This window comes from Lagenorhynchus albirostris, chromosome 2 (genome assembly GCF_949774975.1).
Source record: "Lagenorhynchus albirostris chromosome 2, mLagAlb1.1, whole genome shotgun sequence".
NCBI classification, from domain to species: Eukaryota; Metazoa; Chordata; class Mammalia; order Artiodactyla; family Delphinidae; genus Lagenorhynchus; species Lagenorhynchus albirostris.
In genome coordinates, this window is record NC_083096.1 from 105505503 (window position 1) to 105530527 (window position 25025).

Below are 25025 nucleotides of genomic sequence, written 5' to 3' on the forward strand. Positions count from 1 at the left end.
ATTAACAGGGTAAATAACACGAAAAACCAAAACTGAACCACTTTCTCCAACTTCCTTTTTGTACAAGTGTGTACATTTTAAGGCAGATGCTTTTCTGGGCAAAATACAACAAGAAAAAAACCAACATTATGTTACAAGTTCACATGTTCTCAGATTTTTCTTGATGTCATTTGTCAGGATATTTATTTATGATAAAGCATATTAAAACAATTTTTCCTAATGAAGCTTAAAGAAGTTGATGAACAATTTAAAAAAATTATTTAGAGATTTCATTATAGACTCGTCACAGAAAAAGCCAGTCTTTTCTCCTTGTTTCTTCTTTTAGAAATGTCCATATCAATTTGTTCACTATGTCAGGTTGTTCTTGCTGGAGCCCGTGACTGGCCTCTGACAAAATAGTTAGCCTGAAATAGTTCTTAACGTAAATCTTCGTGCCTTCAGCCATCTCCGCCTCCATAAATGCGTCTTTCTCTCCCCACAGTAGTAGTGTTGGAGTGATCACCATGTGATGCTTGAGAGGCAGGCAGCTATAAAAACAAAACACGTGGGCTTGAGACTCACTGTAAACGTTAAAATAACATTCCCCCAAAATGTTTCTTTAGGCCACAGATTTTTAAGGAGGGCAATATCACCACCAAAGGGATGAAAATTTGTTCTTGGGAGAGTGAAAAAAAAATTATGCTTTTTATATATAAACCATGAGTATACACACAGTACATAAACAGATATTAAAATTTCATGGGGTGGGGGGCAATTAGGAAAAAAAAAATGCCTAAAAAGCCTCTGAAGGGAAGTGATGACAAACAAAATGGTTGAGAAACACTGCATTAGGCAATCAATCTGTACAATAAAAAAAATTAATGGTCTATTTAAGAAAGGGCCAGATAAAAGTTTTAATTGGATCAGCCGTGCAAAACTTATAATGCAGGCTATAAATTAAATATGAAATTCATCACTATGAAGAATAATTTGCTTCAAAAAGATAACAGAATTTCTGAATAGTGTGATGAAAGGGAGCTTTAAACAGTGTTACTATTTAAACGTATTTCAATTATCTGTTGGATAATCTAATGAATTTTATGTGAAAATTGGAACTGAAAAGTCAGAACATATATACGGAATGAGCCTTAATACTACATGATACTATATTTATTTCGCAAGAAGGTTCTTTTTAAAATATAAAGTTTTTATTGTGTATTTTTTAAATACAGAAAAGTATAAAGAATAAAATCATGCATAATTCCATCATTAAAAAATGGTCATTTTCTATGCATATCGTTGAAACCATAAGTACAATGCAGTAAATATACAGTTTATACACAGTATACACATGCAAATTTCATATTAATTTATAATAACTTTCTTGTTTCATATAGTTTTTCAAAAATAATTGTAAAACATACTATTTTATGGCATAATAACCCATAAATGACTGTTCCTGTATAATGGAATATTTAGATTATAGCATCACTTAAAAGAAGGGGATGTTTGTTTGTTTGTGGTACGCGGGCCTCTCACTGCTGTGGCCTCTCCCGTTGCGGAGCACAGGCTCCGGACGCGCAGGCTCAGCGGCCATGGCTCATGGGCCTAGCCGCTCCGCGGCATGTGGGATCTTCCCGGACCGGGGCACGAACCCGTGTCCCCTGCATCGGCAGGCGGACTCTCAACCACTGCGCCACCAGGGAAGCCCGGGGATGTTTTAAGTGATGCTGCAATTAGCATTTTGTGCCCAAATCTTAGTTGGCATTTCAGATAACTTCTTTGGGCTAGAGCCCTGGAAGTGGAATTCCTGAGCTGAAGAGGATACATATTTTTAAAGCTTTTGACAACTTCTGCTAAGCTGTTTTTCAGAAAGGCAGGATGGTATTAATTACAACCCTGTTAACTAAGAATGAGAAGGAACATCTAACTAGACACTCTCCAGCACTGAATTACATTTTTGCTAGTTACAAAAAAGCTTGACTTGAGGCTACTTGGGGTTGATAAGATGCTGCTGGAATATGAAGGATATCACATATGTCCACCAAGGTCTTAACTTTTGATTCTCATGCAAGTGGCCATCATTTGGTTCTAATGCTCCTAAAAATTAAGTTCTTGGTGAATGGGTAAACTGATATAAAAATATATCTATACTTAATTATTGATACATGGATTGCTATACAAACTTGCAAGTCACTTAAATTCTGGAGCTCATAAAGTGTTCCAAAACAAAACATTTTCTAATAGTTACCTGCATATTTAACAACATGTGAGCATGTAATAGTTGAATTAGTAAGGAAAGGGGACTATTAGTCCCTATTAAAAGGACTATTAATGAAAAAGTAAAGAGGAATATAAATTCTTCACCAGATCGAATTGAGGGTAAAAGGGAGGAGTTTTCAGAAAACTAAAAGAAAAGCATATTCTCTGGTCCTGAGGTTTCAAATTGTTAAATGTCACATGAAACGTAAGTTACAGATAAAACAAAGTATGTACAGATAGGTGACTGTAGTTAATACTGTATTACATATTTGAAAGTTGCTAAGAGAGTAGATCTTAAAAGTTCTCATCCCAAGAAAAAAAATTATATGTATGGTGACAGATGATTAACTAGACTTACTGTGGTGATTATTTTGCAATACATACAAATATCAAATCATTATGTTGTACACCTGAAACCAATATAATGCTATATGTCAATTATACTACAGTATAAATAAATAAATAAATAAAACAAAGAAAAACATTAAATATTTTAAGAGAGTAGGTTTTAGTATACTAAGCTAAAGAACTTAATGGAAAATACTTGATAAAATAATTCTTATTAAAAATAATCAGTAAATATAGTTCTGAAGAACCTAAGGGCAGGATAGGAATAAAGACGCAGATATAGAGAATGGACTTGAGGACACGGGGAGGGGAAGGGTAAGCTGGGACGAAGTGAGAGAGTGGCATGGACATATATACACTACCAAATGTAAAATAGATAGCTAGTGGGAAGCAGCCGCATAGCACAGGGAGATCAGGTCCGTGCTTTGTGAGCACCTAGAGGGGTGGGATAGGGAGGGTGGGAGGGAGACACAAGAGGGAGGAGATATGGGGATATATGTATATGTATAGCTGATTCACTTTGTTATATAGCAAAAACTAACACACCATTGTAATGCCATTATACTCCAATAAAGATGTTAACAAAAATCAAATACTGGCTCTGTATGGAATTAATATTTTGTTTAGTTAAAAAGAGCAAATTATACTGACCTGAAGATGTTTCGGTAATGGTTGATTGGACCATTTAATGCTCCAGGTTGAGAAAAAACATAAATATAAGCTTCAAGATCTTCTGCTGTTAATCGACATCCTTTTCTTCCAATGCCAGTGCTGTGACTAGTAAACAGATGTTTCAAAGCCTGATAAGTGAGAAGAGAATAATTAAAACTCTTCAGTTACCTAATAGTAACTAAATACTTGGCTTTTGAAAGAGAATGATGGTCAGTGTGCAGTGATAGCTCCCAGTTTCTGCTCTAGCCAGGTTGGAGACCTCATTGTTTACAAGCACATTTTATATATTTCTGCTTTCCTGGCTTTATTTTTGATATTATTCCCTTTTAATCCCCCATGGACACTTCACCCTTATGAAAAGTATCCTGTCTTCTTGGTGTCTCTTCACATTCTACAAGGCTGAGCTCAAGTACTATCCCTGCTCTAAAGCCTGATATTCCAGTTAACAGTTTATCTATTTACTGACAACCAATCCACACACCTCCCCCTAAATTGTTTGAACTTCTTTTGATCACAACCTAGAGTAACAAACACATTTTACATCATGGTCCAGTTCGTATCTCTACACATATATGTCTGAAACAAAAGTTTAAAGAAATAGCCCTTACACTTATTACAGCATGTAATGATATTTTCAATTCTGTTCTACTTTATTTTTAAAAACTCAAATTGCAAGCCACTTTACTGAATTGCAAAACTTATTTCATGACTCACTAATGGGTCTCCACCTACAATTTGAAAAATACTGCTCTATACCAGCATTTCTCAAAGTGTGTCTCTAAACAATCTGAATCAGAATTATTGGGATTCTTGTTTAAAATTAGATCCCTCAACCCCAAAACACCCTTGCAAAAATATGAAATGACATGTGCAGGAGGTGATTCATTGAAACATTATTTGTAATAGAAAAAGAATGGAGGACTTCCCTGGCAGTCCAGTGGTTGAGACTCTGTGCTTCCACTGCAGGGGGCACAGGTTCGATACCTGGTTGGGGAACTAGGATCCCTCATGCCCCGTGGTGCAGCACAGCCAAAAAAATTTTTTTAATTAAGAAAATAAAAAGAATGGAAACAAATATCTGTGGGGGGTTGGATGAATAAACTATGGTATAGATACACGTTGGTGAATTATGTGTTCTTAGTACTCTAAGAGAAGATGGAGATAATCTCTATTCTGATGATGGAGTCATCTGCAGGGTATATTGTTAACTGGAAAAAAAGCAAGGGTAGAAATAGTGTTTATAGTATGTTATCTTTTGTGTGAGAAGGAAAAGATAAATATATACATATTTGCTTATATTTTTAAAAAGAAACAATAAAAAGAGGAAACAAAACTAACCAAAATGGTTTTCGATGGGAGACAGAATAGGATGGAGACAGAGAAACAGAGGAAACAGAGACAAGTGAGACTTCTCTGAATGTACCTTGTTCTAGAGTTTTGACTTAGAACCATATAATGTTTTATATAAAGTCATAGAAGTTAAGTGAAAATGCTGTCATCTTAAATTTGCTTTGGAAATGTGAATAAGAACTCATATTTTTTTTCTAAAAAATATGTGTATCTACATTCTGTCCAATGGAAAGATCTAGAAGCAATGAAAACTCAGTAACAATGATCACCTTGATACCCAAACTGTGGTCTCTAAATACCATTTCCTGCTAATAGGAGCCAGAGTTCCTTCAATAAATGACTGATTCCAGATCTGGAACAGGAAAAAAATGATGACCTTAGGACATTAAGGAAGCAAGCTATCCCTGACTAAAGGGCTCCTGTGTCAAGAGGACATAGGAGCCAACCTGAAGGAGTTCACACTTGCAACAATTTGGGCATCAAAGAGAATAATGACTGTAATCAATTGATAAATATCAAATATATTTTTAAAAATCATGAGCTCATAATGATATGAAAAAAAACCCCTCATTGGTTATCAGTGGAAGTTTCTAGGGCACCAATTCATTACTCTGGAAGTTGTTTACAAAGGGAAATAATGAAGCATTTGTCCTGCCATTCTTGTGGGAACTGTATTTCAGAATAACCAAATATAGATGTGGAAATTCCTCTTTATACATGAATTCCAGTTAATAAAAGCAGAAAGAATAATATTGGGTTGGCCAAAAAGTTCGTTCAGTTTTTTCCATAAGATGGCTCTAGTAGCACTTAGTTGTCTTTAACTTTATTCGAAATAATTTTGTTGTATTGTGACTGCTGTCATACTAGCATGCATTAAAAAAAAAAAAAACTTATCAAAACTGGTGAATTTTTGTGTAGCTATATTAACATTGAAGATGAAGGAAAAAAGCAACGTTTTCGGCATATTATGTTTATTATTCCAAGAAAGGTAAAAATGCAACTGAAACTCAAAAAAAGATTTGTGTAGTGTATGGAGAAGGTGCTGTGACTGAGCGAATGTGGCAAAAGTGGTTTGAGAAGTTTCTTGCTGCAGATTTCTCGCTGGACGATGCTCCATGGTCGGGTAGACCAGTTGAAGTTGATGGTGATCAAATCGAGAAATTAATTGAGAGCAATAAACGTTATACCACGCAGGAGATAGCCGACATACTCTAAATATCTAAATCAAGCGTTGAAAATCATTTGCACCACCTTGGTTATGTGAATCGCTTTGATGTTTGGGTTCCACATAAGTTAGGTGAAAAAAAACCTTCTTGATCGTATTGCTGCATGCGATTCTTTACAGAAACGTAACAAAAATGTTCCGTTTTTAAAACAAATTGTGATGGGCGATGAAAAGTGGATACTGTACAATAATGTGGAATGGAAGAGACCAAAGGCTGGTGTTCGTCCAGAAGGTGACGAAGGTGATGTATAAATGGTGGGATTGAACGGGAATCCTCTATTATGAGCTCCTTCTGGAAAACCAAACGATTAATTCCAACAAGTACTGCTCCCAATTAGACCAACTGAAAGTGGCACTCAACAAAAAGCATCCAGAATTACTCAACAGAAAACACATAATCTTCCATCAGGATAACCAAGGCTGTACGTTTCTTTGATGACCAGGCAAAAACTGTTACAGCTTGGCTGGGAAGTTCTGATTCATCCGCCATATTCACCAGACACTGTACCTTCAGATTTCCATTTATTTCGGTCTTTACAAAGTTCTCTTAATGGAAAAAATGTCAATACCCCGGAAGACTGTAAAAGGCACCCGGAACAGTTCTTTGCTCAAAAGGATAAAAAATTTTGGGAAGATGGAATTTAGAAGTTGCCTGAAAAATGGCAGAAGGTAGGGGAACCAAAGGGTTCAGTAAAGCTCTTGGTGAAAATGAAAAATGTGTCTTTTATTTTTACTTAAAAACTGAAGGAACTTTTTAGGCATCCCAATAGAACTAAAAAAATCACTGTTTTCTAAAGAAATAATGAACCTAGGCCGTGACGATCAAGGTATGCTAAAGTTATTTGGTGAAAGGTTGGTTGTTAGGCAATTTGGATAGGCTGACAATTTGTGAGCCCACTGGTTAGTGTTAGCATTACTAAAACTGGGACAACTAAGCATTATGTGCTTCCCTGATGTGACGCATTAGGAAATACACAGAACCACCTATAAAATATTCTTGTCAAATTAAACAGTCTAATCAAGCCTCTAGATCAGTAGCACCTATGAAGTAGGAAAGACAAGGCTTAGCAGAACTAGTTAAATAACACCATGATGAAGCAGTCAGTCAAATCCAAAATGTGGACCATTCCTCAGGGCAAATGAACAAATTTCTTCTTAAAAAAGTGATGGTAAAAAACAAAAGGAAAGAACCGTTAAAGATTTTAAAATGCATAACAAACAAATACAATATGTAGACCTTGTTTGGTTCCTGATTCAAACAAATAAAGTGCATAAAGAGAGTTGAGACAATTAAGAGAATTTGAATGGGCATTAAATGATTTTAACAAGTTGTTCATTTTGTTAGCTTTGATAATGGCATTGGAGTTATGTTCTTTTTTTAAAAAATAGTCCTTATTGTCAGAGGTACATGCAGAAGTATTTCCAGGTAAAATAATATTATGTCTTTTTTTAACCTCCCTAAATATTTAACATCATGCTGGACAAACAAGAAGCAATTAATTAACTTCGAAGAAATAGATACTACATATGACTCCTGGTGTCAGTGTATATGGTACACCAATACCTGCAGGCTTAATTTTGTTTGGGGTTTTTTTTTTACTCCCAAGGGCTTCCACTTCTGCTACTGTCAAATTCTCTTACCTGGCATTCATATTCTTTCATCTCCCCATGGAATGTTCTCTAGAAAGAAGTATTGCCTGTAGGGGAACAGGCTCTCAGAAAAAAATTGAGTTAACACCCAGGCACTCAAACATATGAATAGAGAATGTAAAAATAAGTAAGCCTATCGATGAAGCTTTAGAAACATTTATTAAGTTTTAGCATTTGTCTGTTTTCTTTTCCCTTTTTTTTTTGGCAGCACTGAAAGGCTTTTGGGATCTTAGTTCCCCAAGTAGGGATTGAACCCGTACCCCCTGCAGTGGAAGGGTGGAGTCCTAACCACCTGGACCACCAGGGAATTCCCTGTTTTTCTTTCTTAAAGATGGATTTTAATTTAAAATGTTTCTCATTAACATTATTTGTTTGACTTATTTTTTTGCATAGGAGGAAATGCCTAACAGTGCATAACACATAACAGATGTACAATAAATGATTATTTAAAATAAATGAGAACAACATAAGCAGAACTGGTTTTCTTGGGTTTTTTGTTTGCTTTTAGTGTTTCAGTCTATGTTTTATTTTTGACCTCCTAATTTTGTCATCCTCTTGGGCACCAGTCTTTCTTTTTTTAATTGAGGTATAATTGATATATAACATTATATTGGTTTCAAGTGTACAACATACTGATTCAATATTTGTATACACTGCAAAATGATCACAGACAATAAGTCTGTAACATCCATCACCATGTTTGACTTACCTTGAAATCATTTATGGAAAACATAAATTCTGGGAACCATGGTATTTGGAAGAAATAATAATAGCTGGATTTGAACAGCTGGGCAGGGTGTCGTAAAATATATTCTGAAATTAAAATATCGTGTTAGACCTTATCCAAGGGGTATGAACTACTTACTATTGAAATAACTTCTTTTTAAGGCAATTTCACCTTTGAGATGATCCCATAAAAGAATCTACAAATAAGGCTTCTGTATATTTCTCTTTGGAACAATTTCTATGTTCTTATATTTTATTTTGGATATTTTTGGTATTTTAAATAATTAAAGCACTTTAAATAAAAAGAAAGTTCCACTTTATGAAATGTTGACTCAGAAAGGAACAGGAAACCCAAAACAACACTCCCTTTTCTCCAAGGTCATTATCAGTGACCAAACACTTTTCCTAAGGATACATGGGGAAGTAATTTTCCCTTGTTGAAAAGATTTTCCTTACAGGCTGATTTGAATATCTTATTCATTTGGCCTCAACAGAAACTAAAGCCTTTCCTTTATATTCATTCATGTATTGAGAAAATTCATCCATTCAATGAATCTTTGAATATCTACTGTGTGTGAGGGGATTTAGCATTGAACAAGAGAAAAGAGGTTCCCATTCATAAGGAACATACATAATAAGTAAGTAATGAATACTTAAAAGATCATTTTAGTTAGCAAAAATACCATAAAGAAAATAGAACAAGGTAATCTGATTGAAAGTAATGGTTGGGTGGTGTGAAGGGACTATCCTTTAGTAAAGGTGGTGGAACAGGTTTCTCTGGGGATGTGGGATAAGCCTTGAACGCAAAGATCTAGGAAGAGCATCAAGAACAGAAAGTAGGTACTGGGCTTGGCACATTCAAGAAGCAGAAAGAAGGCCAGTGTGGCTGATGTGTAGTGAATGAGGAGGGGGAGATGGTATGAGATGAGTTTTAGAAAAAAACGCAGAAACCCAGTCAGGTAAGGCCAGAATGATAAAGATTTTAAGTGTTTTGGGAAGACACAAGTTTTAAACTAGGGAGTAATGTGATCATACATATTAAATGTACATATTTTTTGTGTATTGTATACTATACTTTTATTTTCCTTGCTATAGAGGTGATTTTTTTTTCTTATTTCTAATTGCGTAACTGTACTCAACATGGTTGGAGTTTTTAGAATTATGATTCTCAGGTAAGTGGAGCACTGTTGTGCTATACTTTTTTGTAAAGTCATCATCGAATAAGATTTATTCGGCTCTGCATTTAGAGATATCAATACAGTTAAGGGAAAATACAGTCATATTACTTGAAGACTTCATATTGACCTGACCAGGGTTGAACCTATTATTGATAAGATAGTTCCAGAAATATCCAAGTATTTTCTTACTGAAATGACCAATTACAGTTTGTCCATATAGCAGCACCAACAAAATAACATTTACTCTAGGGTCCTGATCAATTGAACAAGCATGTAGCACAACTTCTATTGACTAATGCAACTGAGAGAAATATGATGAACCTCAGTTTGATATTTGATTCCTAAGCAGCCATGCTATTACCTCAGCTGAGATAGGACAATTGAATATGTATCTGAAATTTAACTTTTATATTTATACAGTATTTATGTAGTCATGTTCCCTTTCTCCCTCACCTACTTTAATTTTGAGGAAGAAATAAAAATATGTTTTTCTGAACTTATTGTTCCCTGGAGGGCTACTGTGGGTCATGACAGTACTGAACCTCGGAAAATTTGACAAGGGTAGTTAAAGAGGACAAAATTATAATTTTTGTCAAAACCAAATAAAAGTGTGCCTAGCCATTGTTCAGTTTTTTTGTTTGTTTATTTGTTTTTAATCACTCTTAAGATTAAGGATTCTCTTTATAGCAGAGGTTCTCAAAACATAGTCCATGTGGACCCCTGGGGACCCTTAAGACCCTTTTAAAGGATACAGATGGTCAAATTATTTCAAAACAATACAATTAACTTTTCTCATTTTGCCGACATTTGCACAGATGGTACAAAGGCAATAGTAGATAAAGCCATTGCTGCCTGAGCACAAATCAAGGCAGTGACACTAAACAATACCTGCAGTCACTGTATTCTTCGCCACCACACACTTGCTGTAAACAAACAAGTACATAAATACATAAAATTAAGTGGCGGTTTCACTTAAGAATGTCTTTGATGAAATAGCAAAAATTATTAATTTTACTAAATTTCTACCTTTTTGTATACGTCTTTTTAACATTGTTAAAAAGAAATAGAAAATAAGGCAGTTCTGTTGAACACCCAAATACAATGATTGTCTCGAGGAAAAGCACTTCTGCAATTGTCTGATAAGTTGAATTAGCTGCATTTTTAATGGAACACCATTTTTACTTGAGAGAACGACTAACTATCATCAGTCAGATTGGGTATTTAACAGATAGTCTCTTGAAAATGAACAAAGTGAGCCTGTCACTTGAGGGAAAACAATCAACAGTGTTTGTTGTCAATGATGAAGTTCAAGATTTCAAATGAAAATTAGAATTTTGGAAACTTGTGTCTGCTACTCTGAGCTTGACAGCTTTGCAAAGGCTTTTTTGATGAAACTGGGGTGATATTAATGAACATGATTTGATAGCATATAATGAAATGTGTCAACTTATGGAAGACCTGCATAACTCAATGAACCAATGTCTTCCAATGCGTGATGATTGCAAAATCATGCATAGGTAGAAAAAATCCATTCAAAGTGCTAGAGAGACCAATGGATTTTAATGTGACAGAGTACAAAAAGTTCATTAATATGACATCAGATTCCACATTGTTACTAACCTTTAAGAAATAACTAATTTTTGAGTTTGGCGTAGTATTAAAGGAGAACATATGCAGTTATTTGAAAAGACTATTAAAATTCTCCTCCTTTTTCTAATTACAAATCTGTGTGAGGCCAGATTTCTTCATATACTTCAATTCAAGCATTTGCAACAGATTGAATATAGAAGCAGATAAGAGAATCCAGCTGTCTTCTATTAAGCCAAAAGTTAAAGAGGTTTGCAAAAATGTAAAACAATGACACTCCTCTCACTAAAATTTTGTTTTGGAAGATGTAGCTAGTTTTCAGTAAAATGTTTATGCTAATATGTACTGGATTAATTATTTTTTAAAAATGAATTAATACATAAACATTTTAAAAATTCTCATTTTTAATTTCCAATACAGTGAATGTTTATGGATATAACCCATATAAACAAATGCTCAATGGGGTCTTTAATAATTTTTAGGAGTATAAAGGAGACCAAAAATTTGAGAACTGCTGCTTTAAAGAATGCTGCCATTCCTGACAGCCAAAGGAGTCAGGCAAGAGGAAAATTTATTTCTAGGCTGTCAAGATTCATTACTGTCAAAGTAATGTTACTGTATTTTCCCTTTAACTCTTTAACTCTCCCTAAGTTAGCAGTAAAATGTTTTCTAAAAATAAATAAAATTATGCAAGCAAATATAAAGCAACAATTCCTGTGACTCTTCAAGAATATTTAAAGCTGAGATAGCTGACATTATCATGTGATAATATCATATTTTAGTCATTTAATTTAAAAAATATTATGTTAATCAACTTTTGCTGTTTTTAATCCGTGTCAGTGACAATAGTGAGTTGTCACGCTATCAAAGATGTCTTAAAGGAAATTTAAACTCACCTGTAAATACATTTGGATGAGGGAAGTTAATAACAATAAGCTTCATCACCATTTCAGGATAACAGATGGCAATTAGCCAAGCAATCATGCCTCCCCAGTCATGGCCAATAAGAACACATTTGCTATACCCTGTAATTGAGAAATGAATGTTGGCATCATTGAAAAGAAACAGGTGGGTACATCATTACCACACATAAAATAGGTATGTTTCTAAAACTAATCTTTCTACTCTCCTACCCTAATTATGCACTTTGTGCAGACATTTGAGTTTGGTGCTTCCAAAACCCTGTATGTCTGAATCACCTAGGGTAGCTTTTTAGTATATGTGCTGCCGAAGCGAGCACTAGGGTAGCTTTTTAGAAAATTTAGATGCCCAGGATCCATTATAGACCTCAGAATCTCTCTTGGGAATTTATACTTTTAAAAAAAATTAGAAATAGTTCAGCTCTGGTCACATAAACCTGAGTTTGGAAAACCATGGTAAAGACTACACATAATTAGGTCATAAGCAAGATTACATTATTGATTTAACTGGAAAATTTCATGATTACAAATTTAGGCCAAGTTTGACTGAATTACCACAAAATGTGAAAGAAATATGGCTGTCGGAAATCAGTGTCTCTGAGTCTATTTTACTGTAATCACAGTAAATTACAACACTGCATTGACACCCCCAGACCTCATCCATTTTTTCCCCTCTAAGAATATTGACCTGATCTACGTTCTCATTAGATTGTTGTAGAAAAGGGTCTTTAATTTGATTTCATGGGTTTCTCACTATACTGGTTCTGTTAACATATCGATGGCAGCAGCTGGGTTTTAGTCAAAAGGGATATAGTGTATTAGATTATTGTTAAAAAATATTTACTCCTCCCCTCTCCCCACTGCCATAGAGGTAGTATACTTCACTGCTCCCCCCCTCTTTTATTAATAAATTTATTTATTTATTATTTATTTTTGGCTGTGTTGGGTCTTCGTTGCTGTGCGCGGGCTTTCTCTAGTTGCGGTGAGCAGAGACTACTCTTTGTTGCGGTGTGTGGGCTTCTCATTGCGGTGGCTTCTCTTGTTGTGGAGCACGGGCTCAAGGCGCTCAGGTTTCAGTAGTTGTGGCACGTGGGCTCAGTAGTTGTGGCACTCAGGCTCAGTAGTTGTGGCTCATGGGCTCCAGAGCACAGGCTCAGTAGTTGTGGTGCACGGGCTTAGTTGCTCTGCAGCATGTGGGATCTTCCTGGGTCAGGGCTTGAACCCATGTCCCCTGCATTGGCAGGTGGATTCTTAACCACTGTGCCACCAGGGAAGTCCCCCCCACCCCACCTTTTTTCTGGCCATGCCAAAAGACAAGCGGGATCTTAGTTCCCCAATCAAACTGTGCCCCCTGCAGTGGAAGTGCAGAGTCTTAACCACTAGACCACCAGGGAAGTTCCTTCACCACCTGTTTGATGTTTTGATGTTAGACTTGGCAGTGTGATTTGCTTTGGTTTTGTGGTGGGTGTATGACTTGATTTGGGGCTCAGCCATATGACTTGCTTTGACCAATGAGCTGCGACCAGAAACTTGAAATATGCTTTTGCAACTGGGCTCATCCTCTTGCCACTTCAACCATAGCCAGGAGAAGAGCTTCCCGCAGATAGCTACTCCGCTTTAGCGCTGGGGCTCCAGCCCCATTCACAGTGAGAAGCCAATCCCAGCTGGACCTGTAGCCTGAGGCAAAGACCCAGAGGGGTCCAGCCTACAGTTGACCTGAAGATCCAGGAGCACAGGAATGAATGCCTATGGCTGTATGCCACTGAGTTTGGGGTGGTCTGTTACACAATATTATTGTGGCACTAGCTGGCACTAGCTGATCAATACAAGAAAGATAATGCAAGTGTTTCTGCATCTTACAAAATGTTTAAATAAATATTTAGGTGTTGGTTCTGAAGAAATAAATTTTCTGTGAACAAGAATCAAATTTCTAATAATTAGTTCTGAAAATAATAGATAGTATACCTTAAGTCAATTTTTAAAAACAGATTTTGAGAGTCACTTTTGGCTGTTAGACAGAATAGTTATTCTGGTTGTGTTATTTTAAGTTGCCTCTATAAATATTTTGAGCTGTATGAACCAAGGTGACAGGATCTAGACAACAGCTCAGGTAGATGGAAGAAATGTGGTAATCAGTTTACAATTTGTTGAATGTTAGTCCCTTAAAAAGAATTAACACTGTTTTTTAAAACCTACCTAAAGAGTCTAAAATATCCTTTATATCTGTAATTAGACAGTCCAATTTATAATTCTCTCGATGAATGGGAGCATCTGTTTCTCCATAGCCTCTCAAGTCCAACGCTACAACTCTATATTCACTTTTAAATTCCCTTAGTTGGTGACGCCAAGAATACCTGCAGGAAATAAGAAACGTTAAAAATATCACAGTAACTAATACAAAGAATAACATTACAGATTTTCTAAGTGGAAAGCTGTAAGAACCCCCTCGTTTTTGAGAAAGGTTATATAGCTGTGTGTGGGCAGGAAAGAAAAGAACTGTTTGAGAAATAAGCACTGACGTTCTTTATTAAAATTATATTGTTTTTTTTAACCAGGTCCAGTGAAGTGTAACAAAGGGCCAGGGTTTATAGAAACTACAAAATATCAGATACTAAAACCTTAAGAAATGTATTTAAGAAGTCAATTTTCTAAGCTTTTCTTAAATAATGCTCACTACTATCACTGAGTCTGTACCTATAAATGCTTCCGCATACTGCACCATTTGATTCTCTCAAAAAATTTGTGAGATGAAAATATATTTTCCTAGAAGGGAGATTTTACTCACCTTAGTCCACTGTCAAATAGGACTCAATGTTTTTAGTAATAACAATGGGTTACTCATGGATGAAAATGTCTGACGATTTAAAAAAATATTTTCATGGAAAGAATCCAATAAAACAACTACTTAAGATAAACCTCTGGGCTTCCCTGGTGGCACAGTGGTTAAGAATCCACCTGCCAATGCAGGGGGCACAGGTTTGATCCCTGGCCTGGGAAGATCCCACATGCCATGGAGCAACTAAGCCCAGGCGCCACAACTACTGAGCCTGCGCTCTAGAGCCCATGCTCCACAACAAGAGAAGCCACAACAATGAGAAGCCCGGGCACCGCAATGAAGAGTGCCCCCCGCTCGCCACAACTAGAGAAAGCCTGCACACAGCAACGAAGACCCAACACAGCCAAAAATAAAAACAAACAAAAAAGATAAACCTCCACTTGCTAAAACAAAATCTTGGGGGGAAGATCCTGAACCATCAGCATAAGCTAGTGTGATATTTAAAACATTTAACAACCAAAATGGCACAGGAACTGACTAATTAGAATGACCATAGTGACAGCCAAGTCCTAGAAGTTTCTGCTGGGCCAGGTGTTCCCCCTGTGCTTGATAATAAAACTGCAGAATTAATTGAAATACAGAGATCCATGAGATTATCTTCTAATAAGCAAAATCATTATGGATGACAAACAGAAAAAGAGACATGGATTTTTCAAAGCGACTCACTATGTTATGGAGCTCAAAATATGCATTTATCAAAAAGCATCTGCATGCACATCTGTCCATGAAAACACAGTGCAAAATTATCTGACACAAACCAAATGGGAGAGTGTTGTCTGGAAAGATTTTTGGAGCACAATAGGAAAGTGAACAGAGTGATCTGAGATTATAAACCAATAGTGCAAGGGGACTGCAGTGTGAAGTGACACAAAGCCATGAGAACAACGAAGCAAATCAAACACCTTACATCAGCAGGTAGATTATCAAGAAGGGTGTCAGATACATATTTGGAATTATGAATGGATAGAGTCTTCGATCTATTACTAGGATACCTATAATTTGTAAATATCTGCAAAAGCATTGCCAATTAATATGGATTTGAAAATGTTAACAAAAAGTGTCTTTCTTAGCAAGGCCATAGCAATCTTGACAATCTTGTCTCTGGTTTGTAATAAACAAATGAAGCAGTTTCATTCCTTAAAGATACTCATCTGTCAACACATATGATTTTATTATTTTCTCATAGCCTTACTTAACATTGTGAATTGATTTTTTTATGTCTTCATAACTGAAGCCCAACTCTTCACTCTTTATAATCCCTCATACTCAATCAATAAAGTTCAGTAGATTCAACCTCTTAAATATTTATTTAATCACTTTTCCTGTCCATCCCTGGTACCATTACCTTCATTCAGGCCTCCATTAACACAGCAGCCTATCGATTGGTCTGTGTCCATTTCATTCCCCTTAGCTCTGTCTTCTACAAACCAGAGTGGTTTAGCAAAAACACAAACTCTCTCAGGTCATTTCCCAGCTTAACAGCTTTTCTTGACTCTCTGTTACTCATAATGTGAAGCCCAAGCATGTTATTCTGGCAGACAAAACCTCCAAGATTTGACTTGCCCGATCTTCCAGCCTGACTACTTTATACTCTGTCATTTGCTATATAATAAAAAGAACTGACATCTATATCAGTTTTACTACATGCCAGGCACAATTCTAAGTGCTTCACACATAGGGATGTCGATCTTCAAGGCAGTACTATGAAGTAGGTACTATTATTATCCCCATTTTACAGATGAAGAAACAGAGGCACAGACTGGTTCCTGGATGTGCTGAAGGTCACAGATTTAGCAAACAGCAGAGCCAGGATTCAAACCCAGGTGGTCTGGCCTGAGAGCCCATGCTATGCTGCCTCTGCGGCACTTATCTACTTGCAGTGAATAAACATGGGTTTTGTCTTTATGACTTTGTTTATATAATCTCCTTGTCTGAAACATCATCCCTCCACATCATTCCCTTACTCCCCACAATCCCTGTCCTTCACCCCTCATTGACCTCCTCATGCTGGGCTCCTCCTCTTCCAGGAGACTTCCCAGTCTCCCTCCTTCACAGGTGGGTTGGTTGGCCCCTTCCATACTCTCCCACTTGTCTGTACACTCTTCAGTGCACTGGGAAGAGTGTACAGACAAGTGTACTAGACACTAGTCTGTTGGTGCCTGGCACTTCCATTTGATGGTGAGCTCCCTGAATTATCTGGTAGACATGTAGGTGCTCAATAGAGATTTGTTGACTGAGTAAAACAATGAACAAATGAAAGCACTGAATTATGATAGTGCTAGAAATACCAGTTGTTCCATAAAACTCTGTCTCTGTTCAAACCTTGAGACGACCTTGAACTAAAGTTCCCAGATTCCTGTTGGGGAATTTATACTCAATTTCTATTAAAATGTGCATTGTTTTTAATATCTTAAATACTTGTGTCTTCACTTAGAATTCATTTAATTAGAGATTTCAAGGTAGAAATTTGACTCAAAAAATGTGTACAATCCTGTAACATTTTACATTTAATGTATTAGAGATTATGCAAACATAATACCTGCACATCATTACCTTATTAATAATTTAAATTGCCTTCCAAATAAATTCAGCTATTGCTATTGTCAATGAGTGGAGCCAAACAATATCTTAAACATTTCTAAGAATGTTTAAGGATTGCAACTGCTATCTTAATAAAGTACAAAATAAATTTTAAATGCAATCTTCCTAGAGTTCATAAATAAATCATATTTGATTTACACATTAACTGTAAACTGAAGAAGAAATCACCCCAGCGATAGACTGATGGGTATGTCATTCACATGAATAAAACAAAACAACTCCCTTGATAGAGGAATGAAACATACTGCAAAATCAGTAACTCCTGACAATATTATAAATAAACAAATCTAGCTATTTTCATCCACATTGTTTTTTCCCCCTCTGGTAGCTTTAGGTAATAGCAGAGGACACTTCAAAAAAAACAACCTCTTTCTTAGTTATTATTCTTAACATAAGGAGGACCCCTGGTTTACCAGGCTAGCCTCTTTGAAATGTAGAATACCCTCTTCCCCTTCACAAGAGAGAAAAAGTTGCAGTCATCAGATTCTGCTCAGCTGTATGGATGACGAGCCCTCACTTGAGTAATGACGAATGCGTCCCATACAGCTGGTGTATTGCCATAAATTGCCTGCATCAGCTCAAGATATTTTTAAAAGCAATGCAAATTGAGGTGGAGATAGAGGGGGAGAAAAACCATCTTTGACAAACAGCCTTATTTTGGGCTAGTTTAGCTAAAGTTCTCATAGATGTGTATATTGTTTGATGTTTCCTTTATATTTTAAGAAAGAAGACAGAGAATTTTATTGTTTCTGTGTAACATCTAATAGTATACATTAAATGTCACCAATTCTCAACAATTATTCTTAGTTAATGATGATAAATGCAAATAATACATTACACTTGTATAGTACTTTTCTGTTTAAAAAGCACTTTTACACACATTGCCAATTTATGATTATTTTGTTTTCACTGTACCAAATAATCTGGCCTACCTGATCTACAAAGATGCTTATAAATTCATGTGTATTTAGGCAAAACTTGATGATAGAGGAATAATATTTATATTTATAATGTAAATTGAAATCGGTTTGAAGTGCCAGATAAAGTTTTTTGGCTCTTAAAAAGGGGAGAAGTGCAAGAGAAGGGGTTTTTGGAAAAAGAAAAGGGGAAGTTCAAGAGAGAGAGACTTGAAGTGGCTTAATCAATACAGCTTTATCCTAAATTCTGATTCAAATTGACTTTTTCCTGAATGGAGCACATGAATGGAATTGACTAGATTGTATAATGGGGAACAGTGGTAATTTGGAAGGAAAGACAGAGTAAGTGTCAACATAGAGGTCTTGGTTTAGGGTAGGACACACTCAAATAGAAGTTTTTGATTAACAGCAATCTCCATGTGGTTGCTCTAGGAATCTCCCTGAACAACCAGGTAGCTTTCAGATTAATGGCTAGCAAAGTTCAGTGAATTCAATATGGTCTATTTGAGTAACTCAGTTTTCAGGGTTTGCTGTTATTGTTGTTTTAAATTATAGCAAGCCTCTTGCTGGAGTAACAAATAGTACATTTGGTGAACAGAAGGGAACTCATTCCCATGATCTGCATATATTTCCTAATATATGCTCTTCAAAGTAAAAATATCTCTAGGAGTTTTTTCAAAACTAAACCATTCCTCTCAATAACCCTTTTGGACAAAGCCAAGACTTGATTTTGCTGGAGAAAATGGGTCTGATGTCCAGTGACTGGTGTTGGGCCCCCTCCTAGGCTGTCCTATCCACTGAAGATTCTAGGACATGGACAAGAATCACCAGACGTTTCTGTTTTGCAAAAGGGGTCTCATGAAGAGTAAATAAAGGGACAATGCTGTGAAAAATGTGCAAAAGTATCATTTCTTAAAATATGACACAGAGCATCTACTGTCCTATATTAAATGGGTATCACTGCTATTTTCTGGGGCTCCTCAGAACAATTACCAAGTGGCTGAAGTGGTTGCAGGTTCATCTGTATCTTCCACATATAAAGAAGTGACGTTCCAGGAGGAAAAAGAGCACGGACAAGTATCGGGGTTGGTATGAGGTACAGAAAGAGAAGAGCCTTTAAATCTTTTCTTTCTAAAAAGTTAAGTCTCCCCACTCAGATCATGAATTTTATATAGAATGATAATTAAAATGTTAAAGTAACGTATACTTACATTGTTGGTTAACTTTTGAATTTTTCTATAAGGTGTGAAATTTGAAAGGTAAAAATCCATGTATGTTATCAGATCATTATCATTCCTATATACCAAGGATATATTAGAGCAGAGGTCAGCTCTGAAGTTTAAGAAGGTATACCTTACTTTCTGGCACTGCCAATTGCAGAAGGGTAGCTGTGACACTCAGAAGAGTGCCAGGCACATAGTAAATGCTCAGGAAGTATTAACTATCATCAGCAGAATCAGGAAATTATTTTTTAAAGGTCTGGGACAATGCTCTGTCCTCAAATTTCTCCCTTACTTTCACTTTTAACCTGCAGTTCCACCATTACATATTTCTCACCTACTTCAGAGTTTTAAAGATTCTGTGTCATCCAAAGCCCTGATTTAAAAAGGCTCTAGCTCTGAAAGAGGTATTACCTTAATACACTTTAGTAATACTTTATGAGTGAAAGGGACTTTATTAATAAATGCATTGAGGATGCTAGTGGTGGCACATGGATCTCCACACTGAGTGAATGGGAATGAAGGAAGAAAATGAACATTTATTGAGTATTCACTGGGGCCATGGGAATGGCCTTTCACATATTTTGACTCCCTTTATCCCCACAACTCTGCAAGATTCTTGTAGATTGTGCAGGGTCCTGCAGCAATTAAATGGCTGGGCCAGAATTCATTGCCCATGTTACTTTATGCAGATTTGACTAACGCTGCAGACTAACATTTTACTTGTGAGCCAGTCAGGTCATAGACTTTTTGCTCTGGGAAAATGATTAGCTAGATGGGTTTTTGCCATTCTCCATTCTTTTCTTCGATGACTAATACTTCCTAGTGTGCTAGCAATCTCAATGCATTTATTAATAAAGCCCCTTTCATTTGAAAAGTATTAACTAAAGTGTATTAAGGTAATATCTCTTTCACAGCTAGATGTATTTTAAATTAGAACTTTGGATGACCCAAAATCTTTAAAACTCTAAAGGAAGTGAGGGATATGTAATGGTGGAATTCTAGGTGTTAAGAGCGAAAGTAAGGGAGACATTTAGGGACAGGGCATTGTCCCAGAACTTTAAAAACATACCATATATTCTACATTTGAGTCAGTTCAGAGAATATGATTTTTTTTTTGGTCCATTTAGCCATCTCAAGATCATGGCCTTGAGCTATCAAAAATATGATTTTCTTTTTACCACCTTGATATGTACCAACTTTTAAAAAGATATTCATTTTTTTAAAGTTTAATCATGTGATGTTTCATCTGTACTTACTTGGCTTTGTGGGGTTCAAAGGAGAACAGAACATTTTCTTCTAGGTAACTAGCAACTGCATATTTTTGGCTATAGGTTTTCTTCTCAACATGAAATATTCCAATCCTTAATTTGTCCTGCATTCATCTGAGCCTGTTACTATGTGCATAGGAAAGAGTTCCTTTTCAGATTCCATGAGCCCTCTTCTCCCTCTGCCTTTCCCTCACCCCAAGTCTCACCAAAAGCTGCCAGGTAACAGGCACTCTAATTCTTTGGTTTCTTGCAAATCTCCTTTTCTATCCAATGTAGTATTTTGTCCGCAGTAGGTACTATAAAAACTGTTCTGTAATTGACTATTCAGAAATTTGAAACACTAAATGATACTTCTTTTAATTATATAAAAAAAAATTAGGATGATAATATGCACGTTTCTTTAAAACAGGAGGAACACCATTCCTGTGATTGAGGAACATTTAGGAATAATAACTCTAGACCAGTACTTGATCATAGCATGGGGTCTATTAAAAGTCATTATAAGAAAATGACTCTATGATAAGCCGAGTCTTTAGTGCAAAAGAAAAAGTTAATTGGTAAGTTTACCAGAATTCTGGAAATCCATGAAGCAGCAGCATCAGTGGTTTGCCTCTTTCTCCAGCGGCAACATAATGAAATCTTAACCCCGAATCCTGCAGCACGAAATAGAGGGCATGAAATTTCAGCGATGTTTTGTGTTGACTATAAAAAGTAGTACATTTAGTATTTCCATGCCGTTAAAAAAAATTCACTTGCATTATTTTTAATATAAAGAAATAAAATAAGTATATTAATTTTCAAAAAGAAAAAATAACCATGATTTATTAACAGGGTGAATTGAATGATTCACTTTTGTCAACATTCCCTTCTATTTACAAGTTCAATTTATATATTATGAGCTTCTGAAATAGTCACAATTTTCTTACTGATGTGTCACATTTCATCGCACTCAAATTCTGCAGAACATGTAAATAATTCTGATCTGCATTTATATTCCTGCCATATTTACCTCCTACTCATGTACTTTTCTCAGCTTGCCCATCAAGAGCTGTGCCATCAGTTACATAATTCACACCACCTTTCCTTATTTTTAGTTCTCTCCTTCCCACGTTAGTATTTTCTGTTGAGGTTGCACGTACAGTTCCCCTGGCTGCCTGCTCCTCATGTCACATCAGTGTATTTCTTTTTTTTTTTTTAATTAATTAATTTATTTTTGGCTGTGTTGGGTCTTCCTTGCTGTGCGCTGGCTTCTCATTGTGGTGGCTTCTCTTGTTTCGGAACATGGGCTCTAGGCGCACAGGCTTCAGTAGTTGCGGCATGCAGGCTCAGTAGTTTTGGCGCACGGGCTTAGCTGCTCCGTGGTTGTGGGATCTTCCTGGATCAGGGATGGAACCCGTGTGCCCTGCAATGGCAGGCGGATTCTCAACCACTGCGCCACAAGGGAAGCCCCCATATCAGTGTATTTCTAACAGCCGAATGATCTGAGTGCTCAAGCCTTCACTCTGCATATGGGAGAAAAAACTGCCCAAGGAAAACAAAAATCATGGGAATGAGACAGGAATACAGCAAATACAAAGCAAACAGAAAAGAGGAAAGTGGAGTAAAAAGCAAGAAAGAAAAACAAAAACTCAGAAGGAAGTGAGGAAAGAAACCAAGACCCAAAACCCAGAGACTGGGTTTTTTATTAGATAACCCAAGCAATTGGGTTTCCAGATGTGAAAAAAATCTTAAAGGTCATATAGTTCAACCCTATCATTTTTGCAGAGTTAGAAACTGAGGTCCAAAGATGTTAGCACAGGTCGTAAAGGTGGTTGGGGGCAGGGCTATGACTAGAACCTCCATCTTGTCCTGCCACCCAGGACAATGCTCTTTCCACTCCTTGGTTCTATGTCTCTGGGGAAACTCTTTAGGTGGCCAGAGTCAGAAAAAGTGCATTATGAGGAATTCCAGATGATTCTTAAACTGCTTTTCCCCTTCAGGTAGGATGAAGATAACAACTCTGACTGCCTGCAACTGCTTTTCCTTTTTTAAAACATTTATTTATTTATTTTTGGCTGTGTTGGGTCTTTATTGCTACGCACGGGCTTTCTCTGGTTTCGGTGAGCAGGGGCTACTCTTCTGTGCAGTGTGTGGGCCTTCTCTGGTTGCGGTGTGCGGGCTTCCCATTGTGGTGGCTTCTCTTATTGCGGAGCACAGGCTCTAGGAGCAGGGGCTTCAGTAGTTGTGGCTCAGGGGTTCTAGAGCGCAGGCTCAGTAGTTGTGGTACAGGGGCTTAGTTGCTCTGTGGCATGTGGGACCTTTCTGGACCAGGGATTGAACCCGTGTCCCCTGCATTGGCAGACAGATTCTTAACCACTGCGCTACCAGGGAAGCCCTGCCCTCCACTGCTGAATGCCTTCCCAGAAGTTCAATAACTTCTTTTATTGGTGGTGAGTCTTGGAAGCTGAAAGGCTGTGGGCACTTGATTAGATTTAATGAATAAATACTTCATTTCACTTACTATGTGCAAGGCACTGTTCTAAGTTTTTTGGTTTCGTTCATTTGTTTTTACACATATTAACTCATTTAAATTCTCATATCAACTCCAGGCTGAAAAGGTGTAAGAAAGACATGCCCCTTGGTTTTCTGAACTTCAGCTGCTGGGCAATCTAGTTCCTAATAGGAATCCCAGACCTGGTGACAAAAATATCCTTTCACGTAGGCTATTTCTGAAAGGCCTGCGAGTCAGACTGCAGGGTGCATTTCAAGAAGCCATCTCCCTTCACCACCTGGAGCCTCAGGAAATAGAATATCCGAGGGCTGTAAGAAAGCTTGGGAGAAGCACGGACAATTAGAGTCTGCATGCATACTTGACATTTACTTTTTGTGCCATTCCTTTGGTCTCTGGCACCATAAGTCTGCTTCCTTCCCCACAAACGTACACAATTTATTTATTGCTTCATGTTGCTTAGGTCATCTGTGAATGCTCCATTCTGCTGATCTGAATAAACTCCTGATTTCCAATGACTTATTCTATTTACTCTTTCAATCTCTAAAATTTGGACGAGGACAGCCTCCTGAGACAGTAGGGCGCCACCAGTAACAATTCCCTACAGCTTATCTGAGCTCTAAAGGGCAAAGAGGTGACAGACCACAGCTTCCCCTTACAGGAGGAGAGGGAGCAGAATTATTCTGGGTTGTTGTGGTGGAGGAGGAGGGGACAGTAATATAATAGGACCCAGATTATTAGAGAAATTCCACATAACCTTCTCTCCGTCTCACTCACACACACACACACACACACACACACACACACGCACGCAACAAACAGGGACCGTAAAGACACACAATCCCGACCTTCTCCCGCGACACCTTGCCCCTCTTGCATCCCCTTGGCACCTTCCCCGTCCCCGCCGCACGCCCTGCGAACCCCGAGAACACTAGGGGACGCTGGGCCTGGAGTCATGCAAGGATCAGCCCGGCGCCCTCTGCTCTCACAGTCGTCACGTTCCCTCGCGACAGCGCCGGGCCCGCGCCGGCCTTCACCTTGATCCGCACGTAGCAGTGGGTACCCAAAGAGGGGTCGTTCAAGCACGCTGGAGGGTGTTCCCGGGCGACCCTCCGGAAGGTCTGCGTGGGTCCCTTGCCGATGCTCCACAAAAGTTTGAGCAGGTAGACGGAAGCGCAGAGCCCGCAGTAGCAGTAGACCAGGGACCAGAAGAGCAGGGACCGGATCGTGACCATCAGGCGGGGGAAGCAATCCCGCAGCCTCGCCATCGGGCGGCGGCAACGGCGGGGTCCGCTGCACTTCCGAGGCGCGGAGAGCAGCGGCGCGCACTTCGGCTACGGGGCGAGACTGCAAGCGCGGCGGCGCGTCAGCCCCTCCAGCCGGTCCGCGGTAGCCGGCTCCGCGCGCGCCTCCCCGCGGGCCCCCGGGCGTCCGTGCCTGGCGCGGGTCCGGTGTCACAGCCCCGGGCTCCCACATTCACGGTGAGCTCTTGCGGCCACTGCGCCCAGCCCCGGAGCGCCGCGTCGCAGACCCACTACGCTGCGACGTCCGCCCCGGACTAGGTAGGCAAGGGTGGAGACACGACCTTCCTCCGCAGAGTAAAATCCCATTTCAGAATCGGTAAAATGTGGGGAAAATGAAGGTGAGACTTTCCCAAATCATCCTAGGTACTGTGGCCGGAAGAGCCACTCATTTTGACCAGTGTTCAAATCCTCCCATTGTCCTCAATTAGGCCTTTTTCTGGATCATGGAATTATGGGGCGCGTGGAGGAGGAGCAGTAAACGATTTTCATAC

The 25025-nt window shown here is 37.9% G+C and overlaps 1 protein-coding gene across 1 annotated transcript; it reads right to left on the bottom strand.

Moving 5' to 3' along the window:
- On the bottom strand, window positions 1-24498 carry EPHX4 (epoxide hydrolase 4). The gene is made up of 7 exons (XM_060142481.1): window positions 24268-24498; window positions 21310-21395; window positions 14094-14251; window positions 11874-12002; window positions 8196-8299; window positions 3241-3389; window positions 1-527 (listed from the first exon to the last, which is right to left on the bottom strand). The coding sequence occupies exons 1-7, from the start codon at window positions 24496-24498 to the stop codon at window positions 284-286; spliced, it is 1101 nt and encodes a 366-aa protein (XP_059998464.1). The 3' UTR covers window positions 1-283.
- Window positions 24499-25025: the final 527 nt, after the last annotated feature.